Raw genomic sequence first — 26,759 nt, forward strand, 5'->3', positions numbered from 1 at the left:
TTTTTTACATATTTGTTGAAGCTGTCACTGTGTCCTGATATTGCATGAGAGATTGTTTTATGAAATTTTAAATCATGGTTGAAGGAGATCGGCGGCAATAACGAAACCAAACGCTGTTTCTGCTAGAATTAAATGTGCTCGATTTATTTCCCCAGAGATTACAGCAAAATAACATGCATCAAACACTGTTACTGCTAGAACAAATATGCTCGATTCATTCCCCACAGAATACAGCACAAAACACTCTATGACTAAACACGTGATGCTCGATTCATTCAAGTTATCGGTGCTTACCTCTGAAACGTGACCGGAGAGCCTTCGGCCTAGAGACAAAGCATCAACGTAGCTGGGCGTTCGAACGCGACCCACAGCAGAGTCTGACTCAAAACGCGGGCTTTTTCGTATTTTATCTCTTAAACAAAAGAATGTCCACGTGCAAGAGAGGGAATGGCCACTTCCATCCTTGCAGGCGAGCCATCCAATCAGAGGTAGCCGCTCTCTGACCATGAGCCAATCATGGGCTGAGAGCGTCAACCAGCGGACCAATCAGAGCCCAACCCAAGTCAACCAGAGCTAAGCACGCCCTGTTCACGTGATCCGCATGAGCTTACAGCATGATCAATTTTCTCTTAAATAGCATTTTGACACAGGCACATTCAACCACTTCTCTTCTCCTGAATATAATATTGATAAAGTTGCATCGTTGCCTTGGGCAATGATTTCTGCGGCTTTTGGCGGACCATTTTCCTGTCTCACCCAAACCTTTGCCCCAGGTTTATCTGTGGAGCCAAAGCCCCCTTTTCTCCTTATTGTTATCTCAGTGGGTGGAGAGATTTCCTGAACTTCTGACATATCACATGGTTTCAGTAGCAACTGTGCAATCTTGTCTCCTTTTTGTAATACCAGGGGACTTTCGCCTTGGTGGCGACACACCACACCCAATTCTCCCTGATAATCACTGTCAATAACCCCAGCCTGAATGGTCAATCCTTTTAAGGACAATCCTGACCGCGGTAGAATATGGCCATACATTCCTTTAGGGCACTGTAACCCGAGCCCTGTTTTTACAACTTGAACCTGATTAGGTATTAGGGTCACGGGTTCCAATGTTCTCAAGTCCAACCCTGCGGAGCCTGGGGTAGCTCTGATAGGAAGTTCTGCCCTTTCATCAATCTTCCACATTTTGATAGGTTCTTTATCCGGGGTGTTATGGACAGTGATCATTCGGTTTAGTGGTGTTACCCCTGGTGCGATTGGCCTGTTATTCAATTGGGCCACCGCTTGCGCTAGATTTGGTTTCCAATTGGTCAAGTCATGTTTATCACTCATCTTCCGGAGTGACTCTTTCAACAATCCATTCATCCATTCAATCAACCCAGCAGCCTGTGGATAGTGTTGAGAACGAGAATCTCAATCGATGAATCATAATTTGTATTGACACACGGAGCATAAAATCAGCCAAGAAAAGCATTCAGACTTTACTTATTTTATTAACTTTCAGCGCTGAAAGGAGACGCTTTACCATTACATCCGAGAAGAGTTTCTAAAAAAGTCTGTGCAGCGTCTGAGGAGAAGGAGGTGGGTAGCTGATTATATGGACTGAAGACACTCCTTGAAATCACACTATGTCTCTTTGGCCTGATAAGTTTCTGTTTCTCGTGAGAAATGGACCTTGGTGTCTAACAGAATCAAAAATGTATCTCTTTACTATGGGCCCTTTGTCTAACAGCATGTGACTCTTTCTCGACCTTGGTAAAGCATCTCAACAATAGTAAGGGATATGATATATCCATTCAACATGCTTTTCTGCTGCCCAATCCTTAACCACCTTCACTGTGAAGTGAGTCCCATTATCAGTTTGAACCTGAACCGGAACACCATAAAAAGCTTCAATCTGCTTTAAACACTTCACTGTTGACTTTTGGTTTGCAAACTTACAGGGGCGTGTAACCAGCACCCCAGAGTATGTGTCCACCGCTGTGCACACATATCTGCAACCCTGCGACCATGACAATGGTCCAGTAAAATCCATCTGCCAGATCTGTGCAGGTCCCCTCCCCCTGTGAATATGTCCCTGCAGATGTTGTGGTGTTCCCCTCCTTTGGTGTTGACATGCTTCACATTGTTGAATAGCTGTTTTGATGTCATCTATTTTTAGTTCTATTCCTCTATCTCTGGCCCACTGCTGGGTTCCTTGGATTCCCCAATGTCCTGATTTTTGATGCACCCACCTGGCTAACCCTACACTAGATTCCCGTGCTACCTGCATGGCCCTAAAAACCCCATCGATATACCGGTTGTGTAGTGCCTCAGCTTCGGTACTTTTAGTGTGCGCATCTACATGAGTGATTGTTACTGGTATGGACTGAATTTTCTCCCATATTTCCGTCCATAGCTCTTTTCCCCAGACTTCTTTGTTTTGAATTTTCCAACCATTGTTTTTCCATGTTGGCACCCATGTGGTTAAACCGTTAACCACAGACCATGAGTCAGAAAAAATGTGCACTCCCTGCACTCCTGCCTGCATTATGACCATATGTACAGCTTTAAGTTCTGCCCATTGGCTACTTTTTCCCTCCCCCATTTCCTCCAGAGTTTGACCTAAACAAGGATTAAAAGCTCCAGCCTTCCACCGTCTCTTCCCTACCTGCCACTGAGCAGATCCATCGGTGAACCATGCCCTTTGCTGTTCTTCAGATGTCAACTCATCGTACTGCTTCCCAGACACAACTGGGGATTCCGCCAACTGAGACACTTCAAATGGATGCTCACCCTCCTCTGGGACATCAGCAATCTGTTCATGCAACGCAGAAACACCTTTTTCCCCTGGCTTAGCTCTTTCAGATACGTACCACTTCCATTTGATGATGTTTGCTTCTTGGGCCGTCCCTATTCTGAGTGGTTGGTTCACTCATGACCCATAACAGAATAGGGATGTGGGTTCTCAATAATACATCATGCCCCACCGTCTGTGCTTCTGTCTCCAGCAGCGCCCAGTAACATGCCAACAACTGTTTTTCGAAGGGTGTATACCTCACGCCTGCTGGTGGGAGTTTCCTTGACCAAAACCCCAGCGGCTTCCTCACTCGCCCCTGTTTTTGCCAGAGGCTCCAGTTGGCATAGTCATTTACTGCCGAAACCTGTAACTCAACCGGCCCCGACATCATTTTCCCCAGTGACACAGCTTGTTGTATGGCTTCTTTTGCCAACTCAAACACCCTCTGCTGAGACTCTCCCCAGGTAAACTCCTCCTTTTTCCTGGTCACCTGATACATTGGTTGCAATATTTGGCCTAGATGTGGGATGTGATTTCTCCAGTAGCCAAATAAACAGATAAACTTTTGCACATCCTTTTTGGTATGAGGGACAGCGAACGCAATGATCTTATCTCTGGCTTTCTGAACTATCTCTCTCTCTCCCTTGTTCCACATGATCCCCAAAAACTTCAGTTTGCGATGGTCCCTGAACCTTAGCAGGATTTATTTCCCATCCATGGGCCTTCATATGTTCAATGAGGCGAGGCAGTACCGCGGAGACGACCTCCTGCGTCTCTCCCTGTACCATTATGTCATCAATATAGTGTGATATCAGAACACCAGGCGGTAACTTAAAACCATCCAGATGTTCGGCCACCACCCTGTGACAAATGGTGGGGTTATGTAAATAGCCCTGTGGGAGTCGGGTAAAGGTAAACTGTCGCCCTTCCCATGTGAACGCAAACTGCTCCATTTTGTCCTCAGGAATAGGGATGGTAAAGAATGCATTGGCTAGGTCAATTACCCCATATCATGTCCCTTTGTGGTGTTGCACCCTTTCAATGATGGAGATGATATCAGGTACTGCAGAAGTCAATGGAGGCGTGTGTTTATTCAGCTGGCGATAATCTACGGTCATTCGCCACGTGCCATCTGATTTCCTCACCGGCCAAATTGGATTGTTCCAAGAAGTAGTGCATTTTTTTAACACCCCAGCCGCTACATAATCTTTGATGGTTGCAGAAATCTCTTCCTGACCCCCAGGAATCTGGTACTGTTTCATACTTACCATCTGTGTAGCAAGTGGGATGGGAAATGGAGGCATCTTCACTTTGCCCACCAACACTGATTTCATCTGTAGGGGTCTCGGTACCCCAAACTCAAATTTTCCCTGCTGCAGGTGCAATGTCATACCTGCCAGAACATCCATTCCAATAATCCATTCTTTAACTGGAGTTACTAGAGCAGTATATTCCGCAATGGGTAATTGTCCAATTTTCAATGGTAATTTCACTGCTTTTCCAAATATCACATTTCCCCCAAGTCCTGACAGGGGAACCAAAGGTCCTTTAAATTTATTAGGGTTCCCATTGATTAGTGTAGCCTCTGCCCCGGTGTCAACTAGCGCTAACACTTTCTGTACATTGGTATGTTTCCCATAAATTTCCAACTCAACATGTGGTCTTATGTCATCACTTGACCAATTTGCACCGGGGCTCAACCTTTATCCTAGTAATATTCTTCTAGGTGTGCAAGGTCAGGATACAGGGCTGAATGTCTCCTATCCTTATTCCTACCTTTTTTGCCCTTCTTTTTCTTTTTAACAGTCCGCAGGTGTTTTTCCCCTTCTTCTGATGATCCTGATTCTGAATCCGAAATTTTAGCAATGATCTTTTTCTTAAGGGGCCCACCCGACTGTATTTGTCCTACCGACTCAGATCCACATGCTTCGCTCATGGACTCCTGGACGACGTCGCGGAGACTTTGTGCCAAAGTATGCAGTCCTAGAAATCCAGAATATCCTGTGCAACTTACCTTCAATCCTTTTTTATGGCATTTCTTCTTTAATTCCTCTGTGGGAAGTCCATCTATTTCAGAGGGAGAGACCCCTGTCTGGATCAGTGCTCTCCAGTACGCAGATCTGGACGGTCCCTGTCCTGGCCTTAGCCCATCCCTGTGCGAGCCACGGGATCCTTGCTGATGGTCATCCCTTCTTCGTGGCTCCTCCCAATTCCCCAGGGCTCCTAACTCCCCTATACGATTCTTAATGTCAGACATGGAGGCACCTGGATCGCCTAGCATCACGGTTAGCATGGCTACTCGGTAATGGGGGGGTGCAGTACGAATCAGCTGATCCCGCACGGCTTTTGGAACTGCTAAGCCTTGATATTGATCAGCCATGCCCACTACCAACGCATCTCTCACACACAATCGAGTCAAACGCTGTGTACATTCTCTTAACGTTATCCAAGTTCCAGTTATTTCTGGCCAGTCAGTAAATGCAGAGTATTGGTTTTCTATGGCAGCTGCCCATACCACAAACAATGATGCTGCATCTGACACTTCTCTTACCTCTTGCCGATAATTGGAATTTATTGCTCCCTCGGTAGACAATCCTGCAAAAGGCATCCCATCAACTGCATCTATTTCCGCTTGTGAGGCCCCTTCATCCAGCATCCGTGCTAACCACAAATCTGTCGGTTCCCCATTCTGCTGCCGCAGTCTGCGCGTTAAATCTGACACTTCTTGTGTGTAATTTTCTACAGTGGTACGGTAGATGGGATCAGGCTGAGGAGCCGCTACCATATCATACACTGCATTTCCCTGACCGTCCACTACAAGTTGCCCCGCATTCTCCCTGCGCTGTTGCCGCACATCCGGTAGGTGTCGTTCCTGCCTCCTGCGACGAACAGGTTTCAAGTCCAGCAGAGGGTGAAGGGGGGTGTTCGGTGTTCCCCCACAAGCATCTTCCCCCTCCTCCCAAACATAATCTGTCTCATCTCCCGAAATATTTCCATCCCATTTCTCTGGGTCCCATTCTGCAGTTAAACCAGCAACAAACGCACGAACATTTTTTGGCGAAGGCTGCCGGGGCTTCCTTCTAAGTTTCTGTTGCTTCTTCAGTGCAGCTACCTGAACCACAGTTCTCTCAGCTAACTCCGTCATTTGCTGTAACTGGTTATTCAACAGCTGCACATGTTGCTTATGTGAAAATTCTGCGGCTAATGCATCTGCTAAGGCCTGTCTATCTTTCAGCTGCTGTGCCTGCGCTTCTTTATTAATCTCATGCTGCTTTTTCCAAGCGGCTGCGCAAGCCCACATACGCCTTTGCAATCCGGCAACAGGGCTTTTGGCCTCCACCTCGATGTTTTGCAAAACAGCTAACAACTCCGGCGGCTCAGCTTCCCGCAGCACATCTCCCCACGGCTCGGGTCGCCCTCCCCCCTCGCGCAATCCTGAATGCCATCCTGAAGCAGGGGTGGCTGCTTCAGGATGGTCGCCATTCCCCACCAGACAGTCATGCTGCCGGATGGCTTCGAGAGGTAAGTAAGATAGGTAGGTGACTGCCATTCCCCGGCAGCAAGTCATGCTGCAGGATGGCGGCCATTCCCCAGCAGGACCAGCTGCTGGGGAATGGCTGACATTCCCTGGAAGCTGGTCATGCTGAGGAATGGCGGACATTCCCCAGCAGCCGGTCATGCTGCAGGATGGCAGCCATTCCCCAGCAGCCGGTCATGTTGAGGAATGGCCGCCATCATGAAGCAGGACCCGCCGCTGCAGGATGGCGGCCATTGCCCGGCAGCCAGTCATGCTGAGGAATGGCCGCCATCATGAAGCATGACTGGCTGCTGCAGGATGGTAGCCATCCTGCAGCAGCAAGTGATGTTTTGAAATGGCTGTCATATTCAATAACATAATGAAGAACAACAAAGTCCAATAAAACATTATGAACTTTATTAAACACACACACACACTGAAAATATATAAACTATGTACAAAAAATAAATATAAAGTGCTAAGAAAATGTACTATAAAACACACACTAAAACCCTAAAAACTATTTACAAGAAAATTGAACCAAATTAACTATTAAAAACACACTGAAAATATATAACTATGTACAAAAAATATAAAGTGCTAAAAAATCTACTATAAAACACACAAACACTTCAAACTATTTACATATAAAAAAGAGGGGGGGGGGGGCTAATCCTTTTTCCGGCTGACGTTGCGGGGGGGGGGGGCTAATCCTTTTTCCGGCTGACGTTGCGGGAGCGCAACGTCAGCGGGACGGGGCTGGTCCTGCTCCTCCTGGGGGTGGCGGATGGGGAAAGAAGGACCTGATGGAGCGGAGCCTTCGCATGGTTAGAACCCCCCCGGGTTGCTCGGCAGCGGAGGGGCCGGGTCGCTTGGACGAGGAGGGGCCGGGTCGTTCCTCCTCCTCCCGGGCCTTGGCGGTGGGGTCTCGCTCCGGTGGGGGTGCAGCAGCAGGCTCGGGGAGTCTCGGAGAAGGGCTGGCCGGGTCCTCCTGCACGTCGGAGGACTGGCTGCTTCCGCTCTCCGTCTCCGGCAGAGACGACGGCGGGTGGCTTGGGCGTGGAGGTGGCGGGTGGCTCGGCCGTGGAGGTGGCGGCTTGCTCCGGTGGCGGCTTGCTCCAGTGGCTCAGACTCGGGGACTCCTGGAGGGCTGGCCGGGACCTCCTGCATGTCGGAGGACTGGCTGCTGCAAGTGTCAGTCTCCAGGAGAGACGACGGGGTCGGCTCCATGGAATGGGAGCTGTACAAGCACTCCGTGACCTCCGTCGTCTCAGAGGCGCAGGAGGTCTCGGGGGGGGGGGGGGGGTCGCTCCCCAGGGAACGGGCGCCCTCAGACGAGTCTGAGAGCGCCTCCTGACGCGTCATGCTCTGAAAGGTGAAAAGAAGGTTTCAAATGTGAGCAGATAAGAAACAGGTAAGTTACAACGGCAAGTCGAGGAGGGATGAAAACCCACCCTTGTCCTCTTTTTGGGAGACACGTCCTCCTCTCCCTCCTGCTGCTCCTCCTCCACCACCACCGCTCTCTGAGATGAGAAAAGAAAAAAAAAAAACATTGAGTAGGGTGTGCGACAAGGAGGTAGCCATCCGGCAGCAGCCGAGGAAGCTGCCGGATGGCAGGCCCCAGGGGCCTGCCATCCGGGAGCTCTCTCGGCTGCTGCCGGATGGCTTCTTCGAGGCAGGTAAGTCGAGGAGAGATGAAAAAAAAAAAAAAAACACCTTCTTGGTTGCTTTCCGGCCCGGAGTGGTCTCCACCTCCTCCTCATAGCTGTCCAAGGCTATTATATGCTGGAAGCCATGGTCCTCCTGGCCCTGGTGCTGCTCCGGCTGCTCCTCCTCTGCGGCGGCTGCCGCCGCTGCCACCACCGCAGATCCTCCCTGAAACGTAAAAAGAACATCGATTAGATTAGGTTGTGCGAGATGGAAGGAGCCTTCCGGCAGCAGCCATCCTCTGCTGCTGCCGGATGGCTTCGAGGAGGCACGTGAAAACCCACCCTTTGGCTGGAGGAGGACGGGTTCCATCTCCTCCCTGGGTCTGTAAGTGCGTCGAACGTTTTGCGGATGGCCGCGAGTTGGCTGCATGACCTCTGCACCGCGTAGTATTTCTCCGCGGTGGAGATGTCATGGCACATGATGCCACTGATTACTGTGTGCTCCTCCGGCGGCAGGTGATCCCTGGCCTTAGGAAATAAAGGAAAGCTTTCAACATTTGCTTGTTACATACTGTTTTCAAAAGGTTAGATGATCACTTGCGTAGGTAGCTATGGACGTTCGTGGGTGCGCCGGGCAAGCCCAATTCAGACCACGCATCCTGGACGGACGACAGCAGGTTTTTGAACGGCTTGTCGCCGTCCGCAAAGATGAGAAGGTCCGTGGCGGGGTCAAGCCCGGCGCGCACGGTCAGCCACCGCTCGATCCACCTGAACTCCTCCGGGGTAAGGAACACCTGAGCCGAGCCAAAGGCTCGGTTCGTCTTGTGCTCCTTGACCTTTTGGGGAGAGAGAGAGAGAGAGAGAGGGGGTGTTGGGTTGCTGCCTGCCATTCCACGGAAGGAGTCGCTGCTGCCGGATGGCAGACATCCTGGAGCAGGACTGTATGCTTCCGGATGGCTGCCATCACGGAGCAGCGAGTAATGAGCCCAGATGGCAGCAGGAACTCTGCATCCTTCGACTTACGTTGATGAGGAAGCCCTCGTCGAGCTCCTCGTCCTTGGCGCTCCTGGCCTCGGCGACCTCCAGAACGGTCATGTTCTGGAGGACGCCGGTGCGGTGTCCGTATACGGAGCAGATGTACAGGGAGAGGAGCCCAAAGAACCTCCTCATCACGTCCCCGGAGGAGTCCTCCTCCAACTGGTCTGAAGAGGGAAAAAAAAATTCAAGGTAACCAATCCGTTCAAATGCCTGGACACAGGAACAAGACACACATACGCGCGAGTTGACAAAATTCTCACTCACCGAGCAAACGAGGGATCACCTCCCGGCACCTGGTCCGGCAAACACGGAGGTGACACTTCGGGACAGGTGCCTGAGCTTGGCGCGCTTCACCTGTATTTGGTGCACAGCCACCCGTCTCCCCAGCCCAGAGACCGTCACAGAGAGCGCCCTGTGGACGGCGACCAGAGTGCGCTTCAACACCCGGGAGGTGGGCGGGGGTGTTTCTCGGAAAAATGTGATGAACTCCATGGAGTTCACCACATACGCTTCTATGGTCGTCACCGCCTTGCCCTCCCTCCGCAAGTGTTCTGGCCATCTGCTCCAGGAAAAAGAAGAAAAAAGGTAAGAGTTCAACGAGAGGACGCATCAAAAAACATTCGCCGGCGTACGTCGGAGAGGGCCTTACTCATAGATCCTGCACACATTATCCAGCACCGTCCACGTCGAGGTAAGCCTCCTGCCAATGGCCAAGAACTTGAAGTGGTGGATCCTGGCCAGCTGGCAGGTCCTGCTGAGGGATGGTGAACATCCGGCAGCAGGACCTGCTCCTCGCAAATGGCAGACTCCCCGCCCGCAGGAAGTACTGCTGCGAAAGGGCAGCAGGAGGACAACTCGCAGCCGGAAGTCAGTCCTGCTGGAAAGGAAAACACAAGTAGGTAACGTAGGTGGTTGACTGTGGGAATGAATGTTACATACCTGCTGAAGGTAGGCGATACGCTTTTTCTTCTTTGATAAAGTCTTTAGCTGTATCCTTAGCTTCTTCTGCAGCTCTATAACCTCTGCCTGAAGCGCGTGGCAGTTTGAGCAGGTGGCCGGCGGCGAGCAGCTGGGGCCAGCCTCCCTCATCTCCTCCTGCTCAGGATCCAGGTCCAGGGAGGAGAGCAGGGGAGGGACCGGATTGGTCGCCCTCAGCTCGCGGAGCAGCTTCACCGTCAGGTCCCTCTTCACCTGCTCCACCACCTTCACCAGCTCACCCACCTCCATCTCAGGATGGCCCGTCTGTGAAAGGTGTGTATCAAGACGGGAGCGGGCGTACCCGCATCCCGGGATGGGGCAGGTGAGCCCCCTGATGTTAACCCGCCTGGACCCCAGGTTAATCAAAATTTTGCGCTCCTCCAGGTTCCTGATGGAGTGGCGGGCTATGAGGTGTTTCCCCAGGTACCGGAACTTATAAAAGTACAGAGGGCACTCTGCCATTGACTTCGGTGGAGCCATTCTGTGTGGATAAACAAATTAAATAAAGATAAATAAAAATACTAAATAAATGGTAAGTATCACATGTGGAAACGTATGGGAAAGGGGTGTTAGCTACAGGGTAGCTTGCTACCACCACGTGCGCTAGCTAGCTAGCAAGCTAGGTTAGCTAGCTTTCCTGTCTGCTGCAGGATGGTTGACATCCTGCAGAGTCAGCAACCTGATGCAGGAAATCCACCATCTGGGAGCAGACAGTCGTGCTGCACGACGGTGGAAATACAGCAGCACAACTGACTGCTGCAGGATGGTGGACGAATCCACCATCTGGGAGCAGAGAGTCGTGCTGCAGGAAATCCACCATCTGGGAGCAGACAGTCGTGCTGCAGGAAATCCACCATCCGGGAGCAGACTGTCGCGCTGCACCATGGTGGAAATGCAGCAGCACCAGCAAACCTGCTGCAGGAAATCCACCATCCGGGAGCAGACTGTCGCGCTGCACCATGGTGGAAATACAGCAGCACCAGCAAGCTGCTGCAGGAAATCCACCATCTTGCATGAAACAGTCGTGCTGCAAACGTTTTCTAGCTGCTGTGGTGTGCAGAGCAGAAACACCTCTTTACTCCAGGATAGCTTGCTACCACCACAACCACCACCACCACGCGCTAGCTAGCTCACCACGTGGCGAGCTAGCTAGCGCGAGCTAGCGGGGGTGGTGGTGGGGGAGGTAGAAATCTGGCCTGGAGCCCACACCTGGTTAAACAGTTAAAAATTCGAAGGTTTTATGCTTTAAAAGGTACCTTAGCTTTACATGGTAATAAAGTTGCTTTTTAAACCTGTTTATATTCTAACTATCCATTACATTTCACATTAAATAAAAACTTACCTTCAATTGCTGATGTAATGCTGCTGCTCAGTTGACTGTCTCTGTCTGTCCCTGGCGAGCACTGAACTGAGGTGCAAATTGCTGCACATTGGCCACCTGCAATCAATTAACAGGTAACACCCCCGGGGAGGAGGAAGGGGCGGGACTTTGCCAGCTGCTCACCTGCTGTAACAATTAACCCATTGGGAATAACGTGACTGGAGTGGTCGAGTGGTTAAGGCTACTGCCGCTCATTCTGGGACACGTGGGTTCGAATCCAGCCTGGAAAACTTTTTTTTTTATTTATTTTTTTTTGCTGTCTTATTACTTTCTTTCTTGCTTTCTTGCTTACCTGTTACTCTTATTTTTTTTAACTACAGCTGCAATCCTCTCTGTTATGTCTGCAATACCGCAGTAACGTTGCACAGCATAGCTGAATTTGTTGAAACCGAATGTAACAATTAACTCTGGCCACCTGCAATCAATTAACACGTGATGCCATGGGGAGGAAGTAGTGGCGGGACTTTGCCAACTGCTCACGTGCTGTAAAAATTAACAACCATCCTGCAGCAGAAGGCAGTGCTTTGGGATGGCAAACAGGATTCTCACCATCCTGCAGCAGAAGGCTAGTGCTTGGGGATGGCAAACAGGATTCTCACCATCCTGCAGCAGAACCCTATTTAGAGGACTCTCTCCCTAACCAGCCATCCGGGAGCATTTTGGGCCCACTTTGAAAAATCGTAGCGGCCGAACCGGACCTCGTTGGACCGCGGGACCCGGGGCGCTCGAAAGAGCACGACCTGGAGAACTCCGTTCCAACTAGATCCGATTTTTAGAGCGCGCGACGGCCGCACGAAAATCGCAAAGTTGCTCAAAAACACTTTGAACTTTTTCGAGTGCTTCCTTATGGCGGCGTTCTACGCCCATACCGCCGATCGACACCAGGTGGCGCAGGACCTTCGGGCGCGTCGCTCCCTCCTGCACAGTGGCTAACATTCCCGGATGGCAGGGACGCCTCCCGGTGGCGAATGCTGCCGAAACGTGCGGGGACGACGCCCGGTGTCACCCCCGACGCCATCTGGCAGCAGCACCTCATGCCTCCGAGTGTCTGTCGGCTGCACTCATAACCCCTCCTTTGCCCCGCCTGTCTTTATCTCTGTTTGCAAAGTGGTCCAGTAATCGCGCTCCCACCCGGGACGTCCGGGTTCGCGGCCCGCTTGCGCAGGGAACCTTTTATGTACACAATCTTGGAGAGGCAGAAGCCAAACGCGCCAGGAGCCGAGGCAAACGTCTCCTTATGGCTGGGCACTTTGTTGAATTGCCACAAGTCCCGTTCCACCAAATGGCTGAGCCGTTCCAGAAAATGGCTGAACCCCTACCCGGGATCGGAGCACCGAACCCGGGCACGGGTGCATCTGGGACGACACTGCGCGTCCGCCCGAATGGCGAAAACTCATCCCCTGTTCCCCATTCAATTGCCGCGGGATGGCCGGTTTGCAATCCCTGACCCTAAGGATCATTTTCCGCCATGGCGCAGGATGACCCCACTATTGCTTTCGACATACGGGACTCAGGGCACTAACAGGGGTGCACCAATAAATCTTCCCCAAATCCTTAATTTTGAAGATTGGTGATCCCCCAATACATGTGAAGGTGATTTCACCCACTGATCTTATCTACCTCAGCAAAGATCTAAAAATCAACCGCTTTCCTCTCCTGTTAAAGACATTTGACTGATAGACCGGCCCACCAGATCATGTCTCCATGTTTGCAATTATCAATAGTCACCCCACTGTTGCCAGCCCACTGACGTTTTGCTGCATTTAGCAATATTCAGACAAGACAATCAGTATCAGCCAAAATCAGAATTGACAAGTCAGATCTTTAAAGATTGGCCAGAAATCTGCAATTGACACACTCCTAGTATAAATTTATTTGTCAGAATTCATCAAAATTACTCAATGTTTGTGAAAGAGCTATTAGCAATTGGTGAGATGCTGATGAGCAAGGTGATGTTCTGCTGTAATGTAATTTAGAAGCGTTTTGTAAAAAGTAAGTTTCTGTGTTAAACTTGAATATCCATTCTCTTTTTTTTTAGAGTTTTTCTGGGCTCAAACCCTGAACGAGATCGACTGACACATCGCCGACGAAGGTGAAGAAGCAGCTTTGCATTCCAACCAGATGGCTCAATTCCCTTAATGAACTGAATGACAGGGAATCCATGGAAAATTTGAGCCTTTTGAAGTTTAAATGTGATTGATCTCATCAAACCTGGTGCACCAGGAACCTTTGCGAAGCACAAGAACTGGTCAGAACATTTCAAGCTCTTGGTAACTGGATCTAAGAGTTGGATTAACCTTTTTTTGCGGAACATAAACATAAAATGGACTGTTTTGTTATGTTCACAGCGACTAGAGGTAATGAGAGCACACACTCATGAATCCAGTGTCTTCCACTGTTGTTGGCATTAGGCTGTGTTTATGTATTTGATTTTTAACTGTATTTCATAAAAAAATTATTTTGAAGTATGTTGGTCCTGTTTACAACTATGATTTTCATGATCCAAAGCAATTTTTATATGTTCCATGTTAATTAACAAAATTGTTTATTTGATTTCAAAGACTAGAGTCAAGACTGCTTTACATTTAATTTATAAGTTGAAAGTTTGTATAGTTAAATACAATAAATTAGTTGTGATGTACAGAAGATAAACATTAGCAAGCTCAAGAATATGTTTAGCTCTTAATGTATAATAGCAAAGGTTAGTTATAAAGACTAGATGATGTCAATTTATGGTCTTAAATTGCAAAATAAAGTCTGCAAATTGTAGAATGGTTTCATTTTTATATCACTTTGCATGAGCTACTTTCAAACTCAGTGTTTTGTATTTTACAACTACATTTCCTGTGGACTTAGAAATTTGTTTTGTTTCAAAGTTATGTTTAATATATTTGACTCTATAATTAAAATATGTTATAAAATACAGACTTCAATGGTTTGGAAGACAAAGGTATTTGGAAATGTCCAAGGTTTTTTAAAAAAGTTTGTGAATATATCAAGACAGAGTAAAAAGACAGAATTTCAGTTTTGGGTTGACAAAATATTGGTAAATTTGACAAACTGCTAAATTATGGAAAATATTTTGATGGAAATTCTGGAAGAAAAAAACCCCAGAAAATGTCCTGGTAACTTTTTGCCAGGATATTCAGTTTTTTCCTGTAATTTATCAGTATTTTAGTTCACATTTTTCCGTAAAAAAACTGGAAAATGTCCTGGTAATTTTTTGCCAGTACATTTTCTGTTTTTTTACAAAATTTCTGGCAAAATTTTTTCCGTAATTTAACAGTTTTCTATGTTTAAAATTGAACATATATAAACTGTTAAATTATGGGGGGAAAATCTGTTAAATTATGGAAAAAAAATTTGCTGGAAATTCCGTAAAAAAACAGAAAATGTACTGGCAAAAAATTACCAGGACATTTTCCTGTTGTTTTACGGAATTTTTTTTACTGTGCAGTTAGTTATTTAAATAATTATTTTAGTTGATAAAAACGGGAAAATACAACATAACCTGAACCTGGACCACAGATTCAGGACTCTAAACTGCAGTAACATTTCAGTCAAAAACATGGGAACAATCATTTTTCTTTCAAGGAAATAAAAGTGAGGAGATATTGGAGCATTTAGACTCGCCGTAAGAGTCACAGTTCCAGGGAGCGTAGAGAACCACGTCCCTGATGGAGGCCAGAGGCAGCAGGCAGCTGGCTGGGATCATGAAGTCTCTGATACATCCATGAGCCACAAAGGTGATGTCCACAGTGTCACTGTGATTCTTCTCCTCCTCCTCATCTATGTGTTTTTTGAAAAAGTTGAACATCTCCACCAGCTTTGGAAAGGTGTTTTTATTCAGCAACTTCAGGGTCTTTCGATTGGCGCAGTTCTCTTCTGCAAGCTTCATCAGCCTGTTCTTCTCGTCTCTGTGGACAAACGTCAAGAACATTTATTTGTTGTGATCACAGTATTCACAGAATATGTTCAGACCACAGCTAACCAGGTGATGAAGTGAGAAAACCAGGCTGCAGAGAGAAGCAGAGAGAAGCAGACCTCCTCAGACTGTGGCAGGCAAATTCATGCAATATCTGGAGAAATAGTTGCTTAGAGCCTCCAAATAATCAAAGCTTGTTTTAAGTTTCGGGCTCTGAATTCCTGACAACCTTTGCTTCGGTCTTCTAGTTCTCATAGTCTTGGGTTGGTCTGGGAGGTTCCGGCGCTGACTCTTCGTGGCTTGCAGAGGTTCTCTTGCCCCCCTACCTGGGGTAGCTACTCTGGATGGACACCCCGTGGTGTCGCTGGGAAGCTTTGAGGGATCCAAGGTGTGAGACAGATGCATGTGGATCTTACATGCACAAAGGGAGTAAGATCAGTCTGGAAGAGACGCACCTTGCTCTGCTCAGTCCTTTCCTAATTTTAATGCATTTGATACACAAATCTCTCAAATTCCTTCTCCAGTCCCAGTTTGAACATAGCAGCGTCAACGATGGGAAATCTGGAACCAAGGTGTAGAGGGCCACCTGTTTCCCCCCCCCACCCTCCTCTTACACATGTACACTAGAAATCACAGGTAACAGCTGGTCAAACGACTGATCACTTTGTCCTGCTGGACCCCTGTGGGTCCTCTTTGCTTCAGTGCTTTAAAGCAACAGAAACATCAGAAATATAAGGAGTTCAGAAACTCACAAGATCTGCTTCTGGCTTTTCATCTCCTGGAAAGCAGAATGTAACTTCATCAGGTTGGGATCGGTTGTTACGTAGCTCATGGTTGGCAGAAAGTCAGCACCTGAAAGCAGAAAGAAGCTTTTATTTTTTTCCTAAAACATGATTCAGGTGGCATTTTGTCCTAAACTGAATGAGATCCACAGATTTAAAGCTGAATCTGCTTCACCCCTCTGTCAGGTGGATGACATGGAGGAATCCTGTGGGATAGTTAAAGTAAAGCGTCAGTTAGTCTTACCTGCTGTTGAATGAAGAGCTGTGCTTCATCGGATCAGGTAAGACCTGAAGCTCTGAGGTTTTATCACTGATCACCTGGTGACGCACCTGTTTGTTACTATTTTGAAACTGTGACAGAGAAACTGAATAGAAGTCCCTGGGAAATCCCAAGATAAGGGGAAGGTTTCTCAGTCTATCGTTGGATTACAGTAAACATTATATAACCTGAGAATAAAAACCAGGACATTCTGCAGCTGTCACTATTTTACTTAAAGTAAAAACACAGCAAACCAGTTAAATTACTCATGGTGTGTTATGATGTAGTTTTCTTTTAACTTTATGGATCAAGGAAATTCGATTAAAATCATCCTACATAGAACAATTGTTATCAAATCCATCAAATATTCCTGCAGACCTTTGTCACAATAGCAGATTATTCCTGTAAATCAGCTGATTTATTGTCACTGAGCTGCACTTCACATGATTAATGTGTAGAAATAAGAAACTGGAGAAAAAAATGCTGCATTGTTATGAATAAATTTCTGTTGATGTGTCTGAAATGACCAAGCAGCAGAGGAAGCAAAAAAAAATCTCATTTTATAGAAGATAAAAATATTTTTAAAAAGACTCAAAGTAACAATTTAAAGTTAATTATAATTAAATATTGTCTGGTGCAGTGACGACACACCGTGACGACTGCCATCCCCCCCTAACCGGCCTCCCTGCCTGTGAAACACCTACAGGTGTTCCAGAACCTACAGGTGGTCCAGAACCTACAGGTGGTCCAGAACCTAAATTTAGCTGCCTTACAGTCCTTGACTGTTTATAAAATGTCTCTGTAGAGGGAGAGACCACACAAAGTCTCTGCGAAATGCAAAATTTCTCATTTATTGACAGGAATTACTTCATATAAATAGTGGCACAAAGTCCCTCCCTTTCCCAAATGTGAGTGGTTTGTAAGCTATTAGCAAATCACAAACAGTTGTCTAATAAGAATCAACACAGCATCACATGAGAGTCTGTTGACCTTCTGACATCAGAGATTGGGCTGATTGAACCAGAACTGATGCACAGTCTAGAAACAACTGGCTCTATATCTGGCTACAAATTAAATACTGAAAAAACAGAAACTACTTCTTATTGGTGCCCACCCAAAGATAAAAAAAACAAAAAACTCCTAGATGAAACACACAATCCCTCAGATATCTGGGAGTAATACTTCATCAAAATGTTACTAAAATTATGGATAACAATTATAGTCACCTTTATTCAGTCGTTAAAAACCTGGAAACATAGAATCTCATTCCCCATTTAAACTTAACAGCAAGAATAGAAACCATAAAGATGAATGTGACATCAAAATCCCTCTATCTTTTTTAAACTTTACCAATTTCCATTCCAAGCCATCGTTTTATAGAATGGGACAAAGCAATATCCAGATTTATATGGAAAACCTCGTATTATAAAACATTACAGTTATGAAAGGAGGAGGATGGGGCCTCAGGGCTCAAAAACTATTTCCTCTCCGCTCAAATTTGAACTTCCTATAAAGAGCATGAAGCAAAGTGGAAGATCTCAGATGTCCCATTACTAACGGCAGACACTAAACAGCTTGATTTGAAGACGAACTGGTAAATAAATGGGTTAAATCAATACTAACAACATGGAGAGAAGTTGTAAAAATAAACAAAAGTAAAGAAATCAAGGTTTTAAACTGGTTAGCATATAATAAAAGTTTTCTACCAAACAGCATCGACTCCAGATTCAAAACTTGAATGACAGAAAGTATAAAGTTCAATTTTCAGACTGTGAAAGAAAATAAAATGGAAAGCTTCAACAAACCACAAGAAGGTTGTAATTTGGAAAAAGATCTTTAGAGATATCTACAAATAAGAAATAATTACAACCAGGAAATCAAACAAAACACAGATCAATACAACCCATTGAACTAACAATAAAATCATATAAAACTGTCAAGACTGATAATTTTGAAAATATATAAGATCATATGAAACTTTAATACCCACTCCACACAGTATATAAAAGATAAATGGGAAAAGGAAGCGGGTCTTGTCATAACTGATGAAGAATGGGAACAAATATGTTTATCACAATGGAGGGGCCCAAAACCTATTTACAGAGATAAATAGGGGCAGAAGGAAATGACCCTAAAGCCACATAGACTTGAAAATATAACCTGATTATTTGTCATAGCTTTGGTTAAGCAGAACCTAATATTTTGTCTGTGAGATTTGCCACAAGAAATGTTGATGTCAATATCTGAACACTGAAAAATAAAATAAAAAATAAATTAAAATAACAAAAGAAATAAATATATAACCAGTTTGATTTAAACAGTTTCTCTCTGCAGGCTGTTGGTTCTTTTCTTTGGAGATCCTTGTTCTTTGTGAAACTTCTCTGCAGAAAGAAGATGGAGAACATTTAGTAAGAATGTGTGTCTGTTGCATCCTTACTGTCACCATGAAGCAGCAAGATGCTCATTGCCAGATCCTAGAACCCCTCCTATTCAATATTCTCCCACTTACTCAGGTTATAACAAGTAATAACATTAGTTACCATAACTACACAGATGATTCACAGCTCTACATCACGAAGTCACCAGATGACTCTGAAGTCATCAACCCACAGAAGAAATACTTAGAAAAGATAAATGATGTGTGGATGTGCCACAGTCTTCTCCAGATGACCAGAAACAAAACTGAAGTTTTTATCTTTGGACCTGAAGATGAACCATCTAAAATCAAAGCACAGCTTCAGTTATTACAGCTGCAAACTAGAGATCAGGATGAACTCTGACCTCAACCTTTAAATCAAGGCTAAAATCCCCATATGCTACGAGACACGTTGATTCATAACTGGAACATTGATTACTTCAAGGAGTAATCAATATTTGATGATATTTGTAATCATAATGGAATATTTGATGATTGCAATGAACGCAGTCATCAAACATTGCCTTTGATGATTCTGATGAAAGTTTGTTTTGATTTTGATGAATATTATTGACAACATAATTGATCACTGTGTTGTTTTTTATCATGTAAAGCACTTTGAAGAGCCTTATTGCTGAAATGTGCTACAGATAAACTTGACTTCTTCCCTTTGCTGAGTTAATCCAGTACAATGATCGAGTATACTGCATATAAATGAAGTGATGTCTGCAGCATAATCACAGAAAAACAGGTAAAAACAAACCAAACATTTGAGAAATATGACCAGTCATCTGCAGGTAATGCAGTTTGTTGCCTATTGCTAAATAACTTCATCCAATCAGCTGAAATTCCTGATTATATGATGTCCTGAATTTGAGTTTTGGATCTTTTTTGATTGGATGCAATTAGACTTTTATTTCTTTAAGTGTAAATATGACTGTAAGATTGGCTGAAAACTAACTGCATTCACTGTGACTATATAAATGAATTAAACTACATTATTTAGTTTAAGAAATAATTAAACTAGTGATACATTCCCTTTGCTGTTTAAGACCACTAGATGGCAGTGCAGTCAGAGTATCTAGAAACTGAAGAGGAAGTAGTATAACAAGAATCTGATGTATAGTTGATAAAATAAAATCAGCTAAGATGGGCCTGAAGCTGGAGTCCAACACATCTACTTCAGCAAAGCAGAAATGTTTGTTTAAAATCTTCTCAATACCTCATTTTGTCCCTGAAAGCGGCTTTGAAAGCTTTGCGGAGCCAGTTTGTGAAATTGGAGGCCAACATCTCCTCAGCTGAGGTCATTACTGTGAAGTCGATGGTGCAGGCGTACTGCTGCTTCAGAGCTTCTTCATCCAGTTTCATTTCCACAGATCGTTTCCCCAGACAGACGGTGAGGTGGAGCGTGGCCTGAAACCTGGAGAACATGAGCACCAGCGACAGAGCCAAGGTGACAACAGGGAGAGGGATAGTTTCATTTGGACCAGTCGATGGGAGGATCAATGGGATGAGGATATGGTTTCTTCCAGGGTTGCCATGTCTGCTTTCTAGCATCTCAAATTTCTTCCAGACTCCATCTTCAGGTGATTTTAAAGGAGACACGATGATGTTGGGAATCTCTTGATTTCCAGCTTTCTTCATGGAGTTCCATCCATCAGGGAGACGTTTGGGCCGATGCCCGTCATCTGGAACCTTGCAGCCACAACCAGGTGTACAGTGAAACTCTCTGTGGACAGGTTGAATCTTCCCTGTGGCGATACCGTACGCTGCGGTAGCTTCAAGGTAGCAGTTCCAGGGCGAGTACAGGACAACGTCGGAGACGGTGGGCAGAGGCAGCAGGCAGCTGGCTGGCATCATGGAGTCAGTTATCGCTCCATGAGCCACAAAGGTAATGTCAACTTCGTTGCTGTGGTTCTTCTCCTCTTCCTCATCAAGCTTTTCCTTCAGGAACTGGAACATGTCCACCAGCTTGGAGAAGATCTTGGACTGTGCTTTTTCCCTGAGCCACTTCCTAACGGATTCATCTTTGCAGGTATCCTGTGCAAACTTCAGCAGAGTTTGACAGTCGTCACTGCTCTTGTTTTTGGTTTCAATGGAGCGTTTAACCTTGGCTAACCTTCGGAAGATGGATCTGGAAGAGAAAACGCCAATCAGAACACAGTTCTTCTTTTTAGCAACAGATTGTGGTAACTCTGTATTTCTTGTCCTGTTGGATCTGATCAAAACGTTTTACACAATGTTGATATCGAGTCAAGAGCAAAGTGTGGGAATGATGTCTAGTTAACGCGACAAGATTTTTATGTCATTTTTTTCCCCCGATTTTCCTTTTCTGACAATCTTAGGGATTCTCCGATTATTGGGATGATTCTTAAAATATTAAGAGATATTCCTGCTGTGTGTGTGCGTGCCCAGGGCTAGAGATAACCTGAGTTGGCCATGTGTTGTTTTCTAAGTGGTACATAAATAAAATACTGTATAAAACTTTTGGAATACATGAAAAAACATCAAAAACAATGATTTATGAGTTGGTTTCCTGTAAAGTTCAGTATTTTTTCTATTTCCATTATTTTAGTTAGTGAGATGTTTCATCATTCAGACTTACTGAATGTTTTTCAGGTCGGTTTCCATCTGGTCAGAAGCGATCCGTATGTCCTTAGCGTTCTTCCTCAGACTCTGACTGGCTTCAGTCTTACAGTTATTCACATCGATACAGTTGATCACCAGCTCAGGAACTGAAAACGCCAATCCAACCACTCCTGCTCCAACCTGGGAAAGGCAAAATAAGTTTAGGAGAGTAAAATGTTTATCAAACATCAGAAATAATCAGAGATTTCTATTTAAAATGGCCTTAATACGCCGTCATAAAGTCCCACAAAATATTGTGATAACTATTATTCTCAGTGAGCAGTCTGAGTTACTCACCCGTCCGACTGCTTTGCCTGCAGCTTTTGCTCCCATGGACGCTGCCAGCTCTGGAAGTCCATTCGACACCAAACTCTTCCCAGACTTTCTCGCTGCAATCATCGCAAACTTGGAAGCTAAAGAAATCCCAAGAAGAGCTAAATCTGCGCCCTTATCACTGATCAGTGTTTTGGAGAAACCAGACATCATGCTCTGCAGACTCATCCTGTCGTTCAGGATCAGCCCCTCTCGTTTGGCCATGGCCCTCACGATCCTTTCTACAACATAATCTTCTGGAGAAAGTTTCTTAAAGGACGAAGCCTCTTTTTCCCTGCGCTCTCCTTCCTCCTTCAGCGTTCCCATCAGTTTCTCAATCCCCTTTTCGAGATTCTCGATCTTCTCACCGATCTCTTTGGCTTCGTTCATGTTTAGGCTCGCCACAGTGATGTCCACAACATCTGAGGCCACATTAGTGGTCAGACCGAGGCCAGAGGCCACGGCTCCAGCTGTGAACAGGAACGGGATCGCAGCTCCTCCAGTGACCAGGGCTGATATACCAGAAACTGTCATGGCCGCCGCTCCTCCTACAGACACTGAGCTGCCTACAACTTTGCTGACGTTGCAACCTTTCTTGGTTTCCTCCAGCTCAGTGGCCAGTTTGTCAAACTTCTCTGCACCTTTTTTCTGCAGCTCCACCCACTTGAAGATTTTATCTATGAGCATGTCGGCTACATCCATGGTGGGATCCCAGTGATTTTCCTGAAAAAAGGTTCAAGTTTTAGTTTTATGCATATCTCAGAAGGAAATTGGTTTGCAGCAAGCATCAAAAATGCAAAATATAGAAAACATCCACAAAAGACATTGCGTTCATTCTATTAGAACATGTATTAAGAGAAATAACTCATGCCCTCATCTGGATATTACAGTCTGAGCCTGGGAGATTAAGCTCAGCAATGGGAGGCAGAGGAGCTTGACAAACACAGCACTGCGGCATTACTGAGTTTCTGGAGGCCGTTATCGACTGAAGGTCCTTATAGTCTTCCCGTTCTGGTTTTGGGAAGATGATCCATGTGGGGGTTCGCTGACAACAAGGCAGGCTCACAAGGGCAGGGAGTTCTGGCAGAAACCTGTGGACCTCAGGAGACTGGTGAACACTGTTGAGCTCAAAAGACTGAGAGAAGCTGTGCTTTTGGCAGCAGCAGTGTCTCCATCTGTGTTGGGAGGTAGGAGTTGCTTGAGGAACAGAGGGGAAGAAGGTCTTTTGGTTCTCCATCAGAACCAGAGAAGCGTAGGGAGCATGAGCAGAGAACAGGCTCTAATGGCGTATAAGGATTTAAATATTGTGAGGGTGAATGCTGGGCGAAAAAGGCTGGGGTAACTGGCCAACAGGTGTGAGAGGAGAGAGAGAAAATGGCACAGGGGGCGAGTGAGAGTACACAACAGGACAACTAGGAAAATTAATCCAAAAACAACCTATGTTGGGATTTTTGTGTTATCATTTTACATTTATATATCATACATTTATTATTACTTTAGATCATTAATCAGTCTTATATTAATCAGTATTGATGTGATTTTCTTGTCTGTGCTAAAACTTTTTGACTGCTGTGTTGAATAATTTGGCACCAAGTATCTGTGTTCCAAGAAGAACTGATCGTTCCCTCCACCCTTAGGAGACATCGCTCTCAAAGGGCTAGATGACCTGTGTGTGCTGATAGAGCTTGCCATCTGACTCTTGCTGTTTATCTTTCACATTCTTCCTTTTCCTAAATAAAAGGCTGGCTCTAGCTGTCAGAAGGCAGAACGCTCAGTGAACAGCTCGGAGGAGCACTTTGCTGAAACTTCTCCTTTTGCAAAAGTTCGGCCATAAAATTCATAGAAGTTGTCTGTGGTTCTTTATGTAGGTTCAGAAAAATACCTATCAACCTATAACGAGATGCCAGGAATCAATAAACAAACTAGAATAATTGAAAAAAGACTATACTAAAGTAAAATAGAAACAAGGCTGATGTAATCAAAAGAAGAAATGAAGGAACACAATAATCATGGAACTAGAATGAAATGACCAAAATAACCCAAGATCCTAACACACAGAATCACTCGCTCTCCTTTCAGCTGCTCTGGACAATCAGTTTATGGAGTAGATCACTTTGCAGGTCACTCATGGATGAACAGAAAATTAAAATCAAGTCTCTAAAATAAGAAAATGCTGAAGTTATGTTTTTTACTTTTGACCTAAATTCCCACATTTCTGTCAGCTGTGTGAATTTCCACTAAACAACAGAAACTCTATGACTGAACAACTTTGTCTGATATAGTAACCAGATGCTGTTAGTTCAGAATAAATCTACCGCTAAATATTTAATAATAATAATGTTAATTTATTAGAGCAAAGCTGCAGTTTGTCCTACCTGTTGCAGGTGAAATCAATGTTATGTAACTGGTAAAAGACCAGCAGCCTTATTTATAAACCTTGAATCAGATTAATTCATGGGCAACACGCCTCAACAGGAAACAAATAAGTGAAAGTGAAACTAAGCAATCAGAAATAATCATTAGGTTTGGTTTAGTGTATCTGTTTTATTTCTATCTCTGTCTTCTTCACATCATCATAATGGAGTTTTATTTGAAGTAATCACAATAACATCATCTTTCATATCAACGATTGATTTGAAAACACACCCCTGACCTGGTTTGGCAGAAATCTGCCGGACTTTATAACAGAGGCGGATTCTTCCTGTAAATCAGCTGATTTACTGTAACTCAGCAGCTCTCCACACGTTTTACATGAAAACAGCAGAAACACAGCAGCTGCTTCACAGGCTCCTGGTAGCCTTTCCTTTAAATGTGCAAACCCTGAACTGATGCATGAATCAGTAAATATGAAGATTATGTTAAAGTCTGAATCAAGAAATACTTTAGACATGAGAGCCATAGAGGAGAAACACATGAACAGAACAACATGTCAGTATATGTACAGACATGTTCTGTACATGTACAAAACATTTCAGCAGGCGCTGAGGACAACCTAACCTCTTTAAATATTTATTTCATCTTTTTTTTTTTGTAAATGATCTGATTCTTAGTCAGAAGTAAAGTTCTTGAGGAAAAGCTGGTTTGGCTTCTGGTTAACCTGATAAACTAAGTTATTCAACTCTGAGTTTATCCTGCAGCAGCTTCATTTATACTCTGACAGCAACATTTTCAACAGGAAACAAGAATCTGTGCTGCAGTAAATCTGTGAGTTTACTGCGCAAAGAAAAACAGCAGATTAAATATTTTCTCTGAAATTGAATCTGTTCAGTAATCAGTCTAAATAATCTGAATTCACATCACTGGTTTTCAAGAGAACTTTCAAGTCAAGTTTACACTTTTTACAAATAAAGAAAATTTATCGTTCCTATTTAGGTCCAGACTAATAAATTCAGAAAAACCTCAAAATAAATACACAGAAAACACAGATTACCATAAAATGTGTTTTACTGTACATGTTTTTCATCTTTTCTTAGAAACCTTTTAAACTACTTTTGATAACTGAGCTTTCTGTACTTTTTGAAATTAGAATCAATTTAAATGTATGTAAGTATAATTTGTTTGTAAAGTGTCTTGTTAGAAACTATGTATTATGACTTTGACAGTAGTTAACTTGTTTTTTCATTTAAAGTGTTCCTACTGTGTAAGAGTTGATATTAGATTGGAGTTAACTGTGTGTTCCCTAACCTTGAATTATCTTTCTACAGCTGCTTTTTTATCCACCAGAATAACAGTAAGTAATAATAACACAATAAGGCAGTTTCTCCTTACTTGAGAAACTGCCTGTGTGCAGAAGTAGTTTGTTTCTCCCGTATTGCTTTCCCATCCACCCTCTTTTTCTTGATAATAAAAGACAAAGCTCTAACTGAGGGTTTTCAGAACGCGTGGAGGGCAGCGCGCTGGAGTGGTCCGCTGCGTCTTCTTCTTTCATGAAAGCTTGGTAAAAACTCACATAAGTTGTCTGTGGTTCATTTTACATAGGTTGTCAAAAAATACCTATCATGTCTTGAGACAACATTTGTTATGAATTGGCGCTACATAAATAAAAATGAACAGAATTGCATCTACAGCTCACAAGTCTTCAGTATTTCCTTCTAAATGTTCAGACTTTCATTCAGACTTAACAGATACTGAATATTTAGTCTGATTTATGCATCAATTCAGGGTTTGCACATTTAAATTAGAGCCTACCAGGTACATGTGAAGCAGCTGCCGTGTTTCTGCTGCAGGATTTAAATTCATGTAAAACATGTGGAGAGCTGCTGAGTTACAGTAAATCAGCTGATTGGCAGGAAGAATCAGCTGCTGTTATAAAGTCTGGCAGAGGATTTTCACTTCAAACTTTCACTTATGGAGCTCATAGCGAAAGTTTAAGCTGGAAGCATAAGAGGCCCCATGGGCCAAACCTTACAAACTCTCTCACATTCACTGTCAGAAAACGCCAATCAGAACAGAGTTCTCTTAAAGTTTACGAATGTGACTTTTTTAGCAACAGATTGTGGTAACTCTGTATTTCTTGTCGGATCTGATCAAAACGTTTTACACAATGGACGATTACATGTTAATATTGAGTCAAAAGCAAAGTGTGGGAATCATGTCCAGTTAACAGGGAAAGATTTTTTGTCATTTTTTCCCCCGATTTCCCTTTTCTGACAATCTTAGGGATTCCCCGATTATCGGGATGATTCTTAAGTATCATCCCTCTTATTAAGAGATATTCCTGCTGTGATTTGTGCATTAATATCTAGAGGAGTGTTTCTCAACGTGGGCGGTACATTTTATAGTGTTAAAATGTGTTAAAATGTGAAACCCCCTTATTATGTTGTACAAAAAAACAAATAATTTTAGTACATGTTATTATGTGTCAGAAGAGGGCTTCGAAAATAATACTACCAAAAATAAATAAATAAAGAAATTGGCTAAAAAGGGCACTTTTATTATTACGTTAGGTCATTATTCAGTCTGTTAATCAGTAGTGACGTGCTGTGCGAAAACTTTTTGACTGCTGTGTTGAATAATTTGACACCAAGTATCTGTGTTCCAAGAAGAACTGATCGTTCCCTCCACCCTTAGGAGACATCGCTCTCAAAGGGCTAGATGA

The 26,759-nt window shown here is 44.5% G+C and overlaps 3 protein-coding genes across 4 annotated transcripts in view; all 3 read right to left on the reverse strand.

Annotated features, from left to right (window-relative positions):
* Positions 1 to 482: 482 nt before the first annotated feature.
* On the reverse strand, positions 483 to 5,253 carry LOC107837323 (uncharacterized). The gene is made up of 3 exons (XM_016676394.1): positions 4,493 to 5,253; positions 708 to 1,364; positions 483 to 499 (listed from the first exon to the last, which is right to left on the reverse strand). The coding sequence occupies exons 1-3, from the start codon at positions 5,154 to 5,156 to the stop codon at positions 483 to 485; spliced, it is 1,338 nt and encodes a 445-aa protein (XP_016531880.1). The 5' UTR covers positions 5,157 to 5,253.
* Positions 5,254 to 8,182: 2,929 nt separating this feature from the next.
* Positions 8,183 to 10,438, reverse strand: LOC103145005 (uncharacterized). Its single transcript, XM_007562218.2, has 5 exons — positions 9,920 to 10,438; positions 9,666 to 9,809; positions 9,245 to 9,539; positions 8,966 to 9,144; positions 8,183 to 8,778 (listed from the first exon to the last, which is right to left on the reverse strand). Exons 1-5 carry the CDS (start codon positions 10,436 to 10,438, stop codon positions 8,536 to 8,538), a joined length of 1,380 nt encoding a protein of 459 aa, XP_007562280.2. The 3' UTR covers positions 8,183 to 8,535.
* A 6,700-nt stretch (positions 10,439 to 17,138) lies between these two features.
* LOC103144919 (uncharacterized) overlaps positions 17,139 to 26,759 on the reverse strand; it is a 10,396-nt gene continuing 775 nt past the window's right edge. Inside the window, exons 2-5 of one of the 2 annotated variants that reach the window (XM_007562090.1) lie at positions 21,647 to 22,384; positions 21,327 to 21,490; positions 19,944 to 20,855; positions 17,139 to 18,686 (exon numbers count right to left, since the gene is read on the reverse strand). In XM_007562090.1, the coding sequence (XP_007562152.1) occupies positions 18,542 to 18,686; positions 19,944 to 20,855; positions 21,327 to 21,490; positions 21,647 to 22,363 (1,938 nt within the window). In that variant the 5' untranslated portion in view covers positions 22,364 to 22,384 and the 3' untranslated portion in view covers positions 17,139 to 18,541. Of the gene's footprint in view, positions 18,687 to 18,714; positions 20,856 to 21,326; positions 21,491 to 21,646; positions 22,385 to 26,759 lie in introns of those variants that run through there. The other variant, XM_007562092.1, reaches the window with a different exon arrangement.

The sequence above is a fragment of the Poecilia formosa genome, unplaced genomic scaffold (assembly GCF_000485575.1).
Source record: "Poecilia formosa unplaced genomic scaffold, Poecilia_formosa-5.1.2 Scaffold134, whole genome shotgun sequence".
NCBI classification, from domain to species: Eukaryota; Metazoa; Chordata; class Actinopteri; order Cyprinodontiformes; family Poeciliidae; genus Poecilia; species Poecilia formosa.